This window comes from Gigantopelta aegis, chromosome 6, assembly GCF_016097555.1.
Source record: "Gigantopelta aegis isolate Gae_Host chromosome 6, Gae_host_genome, whole genome shotgun sequence".
In the NCBI taxonomy this organism is placed as follows: Eukaryota; Metazoa; Mollusca; class Gastropoda; order Neomphalida; family Peltospiridae; genus Gigantopelta; species Gigantopelta aegis.
Genome location: NC_054704.1, coordinates 45,320,016 through 45,332,449, shown reverse-complemented (window position 1 = coordinate 45,332,449; position 12,434 = coordinate 45,320,016). Strand labels below are relative to the sequence as shown.

Genomic DNA, 12,434 nt, shown 5'->3' with positions numbered 1-12,434 from the left:
GAAGAAGGAAGGAAGAAAATGTTTTATTTAACGACGCACTCAATACATTGTATGTACGATTATATGACGTCAGACATATGATTAAGGACAACACAGATATTGAGAGAGGAAACCTGCCGTCGCCACTTCATGGGCTACTCTTTTCGATTAGCAGCAAGGGATCTTTTATAAGCACCATCCAACAGCCAGGGTAGTACATACCACGGCCTTTGTTACACCAGTTGTAGAGGACTGGCTGGAACGAGAACAGCTATTTGGTGTCTAGCACATAATATGGTTATTTGGACATTTGGTCAACAGAGAAAAAGACAAAAACAAAAAAACGGACGCTAGCTTATTCGCACCGATAAGATAAAGCAGCAATGCAAGGGATAGTTTATGTGCAGTTTCTAATAGACATGGCCTGGTAAAAATGAGTATACATACGGAACCGCGGCCTTTGATGTAATGTTAACCAGAGAGTGAGAGTGAAAGTGAGAGTGAGAGTGAGAGTGAGAGTGAGAGTGAGAGTGAGAGTGAGAGTGTGAGTGTGAGTGTGAGTGTGAGTGTGAGTGTGTGAGTGTGAGAGAGAGAGAGAGAGAGAGAGAGAGAGAGAGAGAGAGAGAGAGAGAGAGAGAGAGAGAGAGAGAGAGAGAGAGAGAGATCTTTTATATGCATATTCCCACAGACGGGAAAGCACATACCAGTTGTGGTGCACTGGTTGTAACGAGAAACAACCCAATCAGCTGAATGGGTCCACCGAGTTGGTTCGATCCTGCGACGCAAGTATCTCAAGCGAACACTCAACCAAAACTGATCTAAATCCCGTTACTCCTTAAAAAGAATCCCCAAGTACACAATTATGACTGCATTACTTTATTGAATATCGACTATTCGTAGTCAAGCATTAATGTTGGTAGTTCAGGCGCGGGTGACCTTTTCGAACACTGCACTGCCCTCTCCAGACAAACTGAATGCACGTTTTAAGACAGGACATCACACACCACAACCTTCCATATACCAGTCGTGGAGCACTCGTTGGGACTGGAAAAAAAATCTAACCAAAGAATGGGTCCACTGACGGGGTTCGCACTACGAATTAATTGCAGGAACCTCAAGCGAACGCTCTACCGACTGAGCTATTTTTAAGTTACACGTTAAAATAGTTGTCATTGTTGTGGTTTTTAAACAGTGGGTGTTTGTCTGTGTTTCGTGGTTGTTTTTGTCTTATTATTCTTTGATTGTTTGATTTGTTGTAATTTGAGGGGTTTATTTTTTATGCTTTGTTTCGTTGTTGTTGGTGATTTTTGTTTTGGGGGATGTTGGTTGTGTTTGGCGGGGTTGTTTTTGGGTGTATGTGTGTGTGGAGGGGGGGGGGGGGATTTTCTTTTTCTTTTTTTCCTTTTTTTGTTTGTTTGGGGAGTTTTAGGGTGTCCTTTTTTTTTCTTTTCTTTTGTAGGTTAATTGATTGATTGAAACATAGTTTTAATTGATTGAAACATGTTTTATTGCATACAAGGTACATATGGATTAGGCACAAGTTATCCAACTTACGAGGCCCTCTCCTAATAACATACAATAATGACAATATGACAATAACGGCGACTACAACTATTACAAGAATATATAAGAAATTAAATATTCAAAGACAAGTATATACATAAGAGAAAACAAAACACAGAGAAAACAAATAAAATAAATAAATAAACAATGAATTAGATTAATAATAAATACAAATTCGGTTAATTTGTTACTTGCTAATACTTACTTAAATTAAAGTAAACATAATTTACTTACTTATTTACTTACTTAGTTCCCTACTTGTTTGCGTGCTTGCTTACTGTGTCCAAAGAACATTGGAAAATGATGTATTATGGGAAGAAAAATAATGTGGATAATCTCTCCTAAATAGTATCATATCAGAGAGGCAATACATACCGGTTTAGGGGTGGTGGGTAGCCCAGTTTGTAAAGCGTTCGCTTGATGCGCAGTCGGTTTGGGATCGATCCCCGTCGGTGCATTGGGTTATTTTTCGTTCCAGCCAATGCACCACGACTGGTATACCAAAGACAGTGGTATGTACTACCCTGTCTGTGGGTTGGTGACTATAAAAGATCTCTTGCTGCTAATCGATAAGAGTAGCCCATCAAGTGGCGACAGCGGGTTTCTTCTCTCAATATCTGTGTGGTCCTTCACCATGTGTCTAACGCCATATAACCAAAAATAAAATATATTGAGTGCGTCGTTAAATAAAACATTTCCTTCATTCCTTCCTGAAAAATGTCGACGCTGTATCGGGTATTCCCCTTTACTTCCCATAACTTCACTGGAGCGTGCAATGGGGTTAAGGACAATAATGAAGATTTCGACAACGCGGAGTATTTTTACAAAATCTATACATATGTAAGGTATGTTTTTCCTTATGCACTAAACCCAGAAGTTTATTAGAGATTCCGTTATGTGAGACAGAAGTGTTCACCTCAAGATTGCAGATAACCGCCATGGAAGCCCGCCACAGGTAAATTATTAATGCTATCATTTTAGATTACTCTTTATTATATTAACTTTTGTCTCAACTGAAGTAAATGGTTAACAGATTAGCTTTTAATTAGAACTTTTATTTTACGCCTTCACACCAGAGGCCGCAGAACAGTGAGTGGATGGGAGCAGTGGTCACCCACCCCCCACCCCCCCCCCACACACACACACACAGACACACGCGCGCGCGCACACACACACGCACGCACGCACGCACACTCACACATTTCCCTGTTACTATGCTTAGAAGGCTGAAAATGCCATTTAACATCTGAAAATTATTTTTTTAAATACTCGAAGGAACGTGCCCCCGACCTCGGGCTTTCTTTCAAATACGTGTATTTTCATTTCTCAGACCATCGCACCGACAGTGGCTCCACCCCTCCATACTTTCAAATTAAATATATCACGTCCATACTTTCAACTTAAATATATTCGGATGTCTCTGGACACCACGACGTTTCAGGGCTTTTATTTGTATCATATTTTTTATTATTAAAATATTTTCCACAATGTAATTTCACAAAAAATTAGCTAATTTCACGGTCTTTACCATTCAGATAAACGTGGTTGGAACGGGAAAACCCAACTGGCTTAATTACTAGGATATTGCATTATGTCCTGCTACGAATTGTATAAACAGACAATCGCTCTAAACGTGACTTTCTAAAATTTGATTTCTCGTCTGCTCCACTGTGTACATAGTGTCTTAAAAATCGTTTATATTATCGCCAGTAAGATGAGACAAGCATAGAAATATTTGTTCCGCTTGGACGGCGGGGTCAACCTGTGTTGTTGTTATTCGACAGTTATACTGGTTGACTTGAGACTGGACATCACATGTTATTATTACTATTGTCACACTTGGCCTGGGCCTAGATCTGATACGAGTCGAAGCCAGTACGTGTGTATACAAGACCTTTCGCCACAAACCATCAGAAATTGTTAATACCTTTTATAAAAGTCACTAACAAGTTTATTATGCCGGATGTACTTGAGGCCGGTAGATACTGAGTTTAGGCTTCATTTAATTTTAATTTTAGCACCGGTGTAACGTGGTATTTTCACTCCCGTAGAAAACTGACCATCGGTCACTCTTTTATGAAGAAAACTGATCCCTTGTGTGAGTGTGTGTGTGTGTGTGTGTGTGTGTGTGTGTGTGTGTGTGTGTGTGTGTGTATGTATGTATGTATGTATGTATGAAAAATCAGTCAGCTGTTTACTTTAGAATTATTTTGTATGTTCCAGTTAAAATCTTAAAAAGAGAATGTTGATGATAAATTAATCTTTTGTACAAATAAAATTGATGTTTACGGAAGATGATGAGCGTGTTTGATTTGTGAACCAGTGATTAAATAACGTCTTGGATTTTCTTTTTACATTTGTTTTAAATAGAGACATTCACTTCTTTTAATAGGCTAACGCACACTCACGCACACGCATGAGCACAAACACCAATGTATGCGGAAAGAGGAATAACGGCGGTGAGAGAGAGAGAGAGAGAGAGAGAGAGAGAGAGAGAGAGAGAGAGAGAGAGAGAGAGAGAGAGAGATATTAAAAATTATACACTAGTATTTTCAATCATAATAGCCTACATATTTAAATCCAAAATGGCTGCCAAACAAACTCTTAATCTTATGGAATTGTAAATGACGTGGATAAGCTCGACATATCCAAAGCAATATACGTACACATTTTTTGCCACTGAAATCCATAATGGTTCAGGCGCTGAGTTTTGATTGATCAGTGATAGCCGTTTTTAAAGAAATTTATAAAATTTGAATGGAATCTTGAAGTTTCCGTAAGATTGGATGAATTATTTCCCAGATAACCTTATTTAAGCGAGATGAATTGAGTTGAATCCGGTTCTGAAATCCGAATGCACCACCTGTGACCTAACCACTAAGCGACCAAAGTAGTTTTATGATTGTACAGTCCAGTAAACAAAATTATTGACCTAGTATTTTAGTAAGTTAACTATGGTATACATACATGCCTGTTTACCAATCTGTCTGTCTGCCTGCCTGCCTCCCTGCCTGCCAACATGCCCACACACACCTCCCCACACTCCACAAACACCCACCCCCACACATATCTCCATCCAAAACCATCAACACCCCTACACACAGCCACACACACGCATACACATGCATACATGCATATATTTTATGAGACGTATGATTCGTGTTTTATTTTGTTTTGCATAAACAATATACAATGATGAAAAGATAAGACTTGTCACCCTCCCCACCCACACACGCGCACGTACACGTAAGCATGCGTGCGTGCGTGCGTGCATGCACACACATCGTTACCATCGGATGCGTTACCATCGGATACTATATAAATGTTAAAAAATCAATTCCATTATATTATGGCCTACACAAATATTTATTGTAAGGTACACCGACTTCATTTTCACAAGTGGAGAGCTGTATGAAAATCAAAAGATTTCCGCTTAATGTAAATGTGTGCAGACAGGCATACCACAAAAATAGTCTTTGAATGGTATTTGTATTATGTAGTTTTTTCCTCTAAATAATAGACTCTTTCTAAAACCCGGATATAGACACAAAGAGAAGGGTATTCTGCAGGTGATGGGGGTCCAATGTTTGAAGGAACAGCGGCTCAGTGTACTAAATTCGATATCGTTATTAGGCCATACACTTGTAGGCCCATTCTCAGATCAGACACGTGAACAATTCCTAAATGTATGTGTGTGTGTGTGTGTGTGTGTGTGTACGCGTCTCTGTCTCTCGTGTTAGATATGACATTTAGTGATGTATGTTTTATAACTGAGGTGAGACTTTATTAAACAATCTGTCTGCCTTGTGTGTTTGCTTTTTATCCTGGAAAACAAGATGAGTACGGGATGTAGACTAGTATAAGATAATGGACCAGTCGGTCATTGTTTTACGCGTGTACAGTAGACGCCAAGTAGCTTCTCAGTGGTACAGCTATTTTATTATTACTTTTTGTCTACCTTGCACCATGGTAAAATTTATCTTTATGTTTTAGTGAATATGTAAAGCGTCACACACTGTCACGGTGTATGGCTATTGTGACCCACAGTGCTTGAAATGTGGGGGAGGGGGGGGGGGAGGGGGCTTGGGTAATCGTGACAAACGACACCGTAGTTGTCGCAGGCAGCGCTACGGTGCACCGTAGCCTACCGTGGGGAATCCGTGGATTACCGTGGCTCACCGTATAATAACCTTAGCACCACCGTGACAGACTGTCTTTTTGGACAAAATTGGAGCCAGAGCTACGGTGAGATACGGTTCATAGCACTGAGATCTACCGTGGGATACCGTGGCCATCACCGGGACAGTGTGACTGGAGCTGAACCATTAAAGGGACAATGAAGAATCTGTTGCCATTGTTAAGATGTTGCCGACTGACAAAGACGTTTTAATGACTGTCAGCTAGAAGAAGTTTGTTTGTTTTGTTTAACGACACCACTAGAGCACATTGATTACTTAATCATCGGCTATTGGATGTCAAACATTTGGTAATCCTGACATGTATTCATCAGAGGAAACCCGCTACATTTTTCCTAATGCAGCAAGAGATCTTTTATATACATTTCCATCACAGACAAGAAAGCACATACCACGGACTTTGACCAGTTATGGTGCACTGGTTGGAACGAGAAAAAAATCCAGTCAGTTCAATGGATCCACCTAGGTTGTTCAATCCTGCGACGTGATCACCTAAAGCGAGCACTCAACCGACCGAACTAAATCTGGCCCCTAATGACTATAATTACACATTAAATAAAAAAAATGTCTGTATAAAATATCAGTGGTTGTATATTAAATGTATGTTTCTGTTCGTCCTAGTGTTTGTACATGGTCAAACATTCATTTTATTTCCTAATATACTTATATTTATTGTACGTATGAAATTACTGAGAGACCAAATCCAGTTTTGGCTACTTGCAAACATTAGGATGACAAGAAACACACTAAATATACAAACAGTGATATTTTATTTTGAATCTCGACCTAACGTGTATTAATGCTACTCTACTTCCGTACGTACGTGTCTGGGCACATGCAGCATTTCGAATCTCGACCTAATGTGTAATAATGCTACTCTACTTCCGTACGTACGTGTCTTGGCACATGCAGCATTTCGAATCTCGACCTAACGTGTACTAATGCTAGTCTACTTCCGTACGTACGTGTCTGGGCACACGCAGCATTTCGAATCTCGACCTAACGTGTGTTAATGCTACTCTACTTCCGTACGCACGTGTCTGGGCACACGCAGCATTTCGAATCTCGACCTAACGTGTATTAATGCTACTCTACGTCCGTACGGACGTGTCTGGGCACACGCAGCATTTCGAATCTCGACCTAACGTGTATTAATGCTACTCTACCTCCGTACGGACGTGTCTGGGCACACGCAGCATTTCGAATCTCGACCTAACGTGTATTAATGCTAATCTACTTCCGTACGGACGTGTCTGGGCACACGCAGCATTTCGAATCTCGACCTAACGTGTATTAATGCTAATCTACGTCCGTACGCACGTGTCTGGGCACACGCAGCATTTCGAATCTCGACCTAACGTGTTTTAATGCTACTGTACTTCCGTACGCACATGTCTGGGCACACGCAGCATTTCGAATCCCGACCTAACGTGTATTAATGCTACTCTACTTCCGTACGAACGTGTCTGGGCACATGCAGCATTTCGAATCCCGACCTAACGTGTATTAATGCTACTCTACTTCCGTACGGACGTGTCTGGGCACATGCAGCATTTCGAATCCCGACCTAACGTGTATTAATGCTACTCTACTTCCGTACGGACGTGTCTGGGCACATGCAGCATTTCGAACCCCGACCTAACGTGTATTAATGCTACTCTACTTCCGTACGGACGTGTCTGGGCACACGCAGCATTTCGAACCCCGACCTAACGTGTATTAATGCTACTCTACTTCCGTACGGACGTGTCTGGGCACACGCAGCATTTCGAATCTCGACCTAACGTGTATTAATGCTACTCTACTTCCGTACGGACGTGTCTGGGCACACGCAGCATTTGGAATCTCGACCTAACGTGTATTAATGCTACTCTACTTCCGTACGCACGTGTCTGGGCACACGCAGCATTTGGAATCTCGACCTAACGTGTATTAATGTTCCTGTACTTCCGTACGCACGTGTCTGGGCACATGCAGCATTTGGAATCTCGACCTAATGTGTTTTAATGCTACACTATTTCCGTACGCACGTGTCTGGGTACATGCAGCATTTGGAATCTCGACCTAACGTGTATTAATGCTACTCTACTTCCGTACGCACGTGTCTGGGCACATGCAGCATTTGGAATCTCGACCTAACGTGTATTAATGCTACTCTACTTCCGTACGCACGTGTCTGGGCACACGCAGCATTTGGAATCTCGACCTAACGTGTATTAATGCTACTCTACTTCCGTACGCACGTGTCTCGGCACATGCAGCATTTGGAATCTCGACCTAACGTGTTTTAATGCTACAGTATTTCCGTACGCACGTGTCTGGGCACATGCAGCATTTCGAATCTCGACCTAACGTGTATTAATGCTACTCTACTTCCGTACGCACGTGTCTGGGCACATGCAGCATTTCGAATCTCGACCTAACGTGTATTAATGCTACTCTACTTCCGTACGTACGTGTCTTGGCACATGCAGCATTTCGAATCTCGACCTAACGTGTACTAATGCTACTCTACTTCCGTACGTACGTGTCTGGGCACACGCAGCATTTCGAATCTCGACCTAACGTGTACTAATGCTACTCTACTTCCGTACGGACGTGTCTGGGCACACGCAGCATTTCGAATCTCGACCTAACGTGTGTTAATGCTACTCTACTTCCGTACGCACGTGTCTGGGCACACGCAGCATTTCGAATCTCGACCTAACGTGTATTAATGCTACTCTACGTCCGTACGGACGTGTCTGGGCACACGCAGCATTTCGAATCTCGACCTAACGTGTATTAATGCTACTCTACCTCCGTACGGACGTGTCTGGGCACACGCAGCATTTCGAATCTCGACCTAACGTGTATTAATGCTAATCTACTTCCGTACGGACGTGTCTGGGCACACGCAGCATTTCGAATCTCGACCTAGCGTGTATTAATGCTAATCTACGTCCGTACGCACGTGTCTGGGCACACGCAGCATTTCGAATCTCGACCTAACGTATTTTAATGCTACTGTACTTCCGTACGCACATGTCTGGGCACATGCAGCATTTCGAATCCCGACCTAACGTGTATTAATGCTAGTCTACTTCCGTACGTACGTGTCTGGGCACACGCAGCATTTCGAATCTCGACCTAACGTGTGTTAATGCTACTCTACTTCCGTACGCACGTGTCTGGGCACACGCAGCATTTCGAATCTCGACCTAACGTGTATTAATGCTACTCTACGTCCGTACGGACGTGTCTGGGCACACGCAGCATTTCGAATCTCGACCTAACGTGTATTAATGCTACTCTACCTCCGTACGGACGTGTCTGGGCACACGCAGCATTTCGAATCTCGACCTAACGTGTATTAATGCTAATCTACTTCCGTACGGACGTGTCTGGGCACACGCAGCATTTCGAATCTCGACCTAACGTGTATTAATGCTAATCTACGTCCGTACGCACGTGTCTGGGCACACGCAGCATTTCGAATCTCGACCTAACGTGTTTTAATGCTACTGTACTTCCGTACGCACATGTCTGGGCACACGCAGCATTTCGAATCCCGACCTAACGTGTATTAATGCTACTCTACTTCCGTACGCACGTGTCTGGGCACACGCAGCATTTGGAATCTCGACCTAACGTGTATTAATGCTACTCTACTTCCGTACGCACGTGTCTCGGCACATGCAGCATTTGGAATCTCGACCTAACGTGTTTTAATGCTACAGTATTTCCGTACGCACGTGTCTGGGCACATGCAGCATTTCGAATCTCGACCTAACGTGTATTAATGCTACTCTACTTCCGTACGCACGTGTCTGGGCACATGCAGCATTTCGAATCTCGACCTAACGTTTATTAATGCTACTCTACTTCCGTACGTACGTGTCTTGGCACATGCAGCATTTCGAATCTCGACCTAACGTGTACTAATGCTACTCTACTTCCGTACAGACGTGTCTGGGCACACGCAGCATTTCGAATCTCGACCTAACGTGTGTTAATGCTACTCTACTTCCGTACGCACGTGTCTGGGCACACGCAGCATTTCGAATCTCGACCTAACGTGTATTAATGCTACTCTACGTCCGTACGGACGTGTCTGGGCACACGCAGCATTTCGAATCTCGACCTAACGTGTATTAATGCTACTCTACCTCCGTACGGACGTGTCTGGGCACACGCAGCATTTCGAATCTCGACCTAACGTGTATTAATGCTAATCTACTTCCGTACGGACGTGTCTGGGCACACGCAGCATTTCGAATCTCGACCTAGCGTGTATTAATGCTAATCTACGTCCGTACGCACGTGTCTGGGCACACGCAGCATTTCGAATCTCGACCTAACGTGTATTAATGCTACTCTACTTCCGTACGTACGTGTCTGGGCACATGCAGGATTTCGAATCCCGACCTAACGTGTATTAATGCTACTCTACTTCCGTACGTACGTGTCTGGGCACATGCAGCATTTCAAATCTCGACCTAATGCTACTCTACTTCCGTACGTACGTGTCTGGGCACATGCAGCATTTCAAATCTCGACCTAATGCTACTCTACTTCCGTACGTACGTGTCTGGGCACATGCAGCATTTCAAATCTCGACCTAATGCTACTCTACTTCCGTACGTACGTGTCTGGGCACATGCAACATTTCAAATCTCGACCTAACGTGTATTAATGGTACTCTACGTCCGTACGTATGTGCCTGGGCACATGCAGCATTTCGAATCTCGACCTAACGTGTATTATGGATGATTTTGTAATAAGGATCCATTACATTTAAATAAACAGGGACCGGGGTACAGGGGTGGCCTCGATGGCTTCCCTCCCCTACCTTTCCTTGTTAATGTGTTCAGAAGGCTGGAAATTCCGTATTTGAACGCCATATGTTTGTCTTTACATACAGACGGAAGGAAATGTTTTATTTAACGACACACTCAACACATTTTATTTACGGTTATATGGCGTCAGACATATTGTTAAGAACCACACATGTATTGAGAGAGGAAACCCGCTGTCGCCACTTCATGGGCTACTCTTTGCGATTAGCAGCAAGGGATCTTTTATATGCACCATCCCACAGACAGGATAGTACATACCACGGCCTTTGTTACACCAGTTGTGGAGCACTGGCTGGAACGAGAAATAGCCCAATGGGTCCACCGACAGGGATCGATCCTAGAGCGACTGCGCATCAAGCGAACGCTTTACCACTGGGCTACGTCCCGCCCCTTATATAGAGAGAATACAACAAAACAAAACTATACATTTCCCTCTGGTTCCATAATTGGAATCTATGTTTGTCCCATTATGTTACAAAATGGGTAAATATCACAAATTAAGACAATTGTTTATAGATTTTACGTTGCTGTTGCAAAGTGTTTTTGTTTTTTTTAAATAAAATGTCCAAACAAAAATGCACCGCAGCCTTGTCTAGTAGAATAAATGTGTATAAAGAAATTGGTTTGCAAAACCTCAGACTATTGTTTACATGCATTTTGAGTATTCTGTTACATTACACATATTTTCCATTTATCCACAGAAAACTAGAAGTTATTTGGTTCACTGTTGCCTTGGTTACAATCAGCTGCATTTGCCTGATCAAGAGTCAAGAGTCCCTGCGAATGCCAGGTGATGTCACTATTGGTGGTCTTTTCCAAGTGATGGAGTGTCCGAACGACATCGAACCTTCCTCGTTACAGGTTCTGGAAGCGGTTAGGTGGTTCTTCAAACTGCTCAACAAGAGGAACTATATTCCCGGTGTTACCATAGGTATAATTGTTTTTACATACCATTATGACTAATTATTATGTGTATAAAAGCTTCTGTGCCTGTAGAACTATCACATATTAAAGGGTCCAGGTGTTTAATAATGAGTACTTAGGTTGCTTATGGGTCTGCATAAATTTAAAAAAAAAGGAATACATTTATATGTATAATACATGTATATATATATATATAAGAAACTAAATAAATGAATAAATAACTAAAAAATAAATAAAAAAAAATAACAATTTTCAAATATATCCCTTTGAGAATTATTTGTATTAGCATAAACTGACTGAATAACTGGTCCAAGAATGTCATTGGATTTTAACATGCAATTTATGTTCTATTTATTTAGTTTATAGCATGTATGATAATTTTGTGTTTTAAACATACAGTAAAACGTACTCAACATTTCAGGTTTCCATGCATACAAGACATGTGGTCAACCAGAACAAGCCATGCGCCGTGCAATTGATCTTTTGGAGTATTATTCTAAAGACAAAACTTCAACACTGTTAGGTATGTGGGAATTTTCCCAATGTTTTCTAATATATGATATGGACTCCTTTGCTTTGGAGATATATTATATTTTCAAGTGTCATAAATAAACCTGTTGGAGTAGGGAAAGTCATATAATGATATTACTTGGTCTCCTTGACATTTATGATTCAGGCTGAAGTGAAAAGTAAAGCTTTTTAAGTTTAACATTGTCCTCTTTGTATAGCTTTAGAAAATGCTCCATTTTAATTTCCGGAAAACCGATCCTACCAAGAAAAAAGGGCCGACCCTAATATATGTTTGTCTTATTTTTGTTTTTTCTTTACGATTTTTATTAATACATAGGTGAAAAGGTTACATATATAACAATTCATCTGGACACATAGAGCTGAAGTGTAGAAAAGAGAAGAAAAAAAGAAGCCAAACAAACAA

At 41.8% G+C, this 12,434-nt stretch overlaps 1 protein-coding gene across 1 annotated transcript in view; it reads left to right on the top strand.

Moving 5' to 3' along the window:
* The first annotated feature begins 2,259 nt into the window (after positions 1–2,259).
* Positions 2,260–12,434, top strand: part of LOC121374573 — a 23,719-nt gene continuing 13,544 nt past the window's right edge. Inside the window, exons 1-3 of the mRNA XM_041501678.1 lie at positions 2,260–2,387; positions 11,278–11,507; positions 11,922–12,023. Coding sequence (XP_041357612.1) covers positions 2,260–2,387; positions 11,278–11,507; positions 11,922–12,023 — 460 coding nt within the window. The remainder of the gene's footprint in view (positions 2,388–11,277; positions 11,508–11,921; positions 12,024–12,434) is intronic.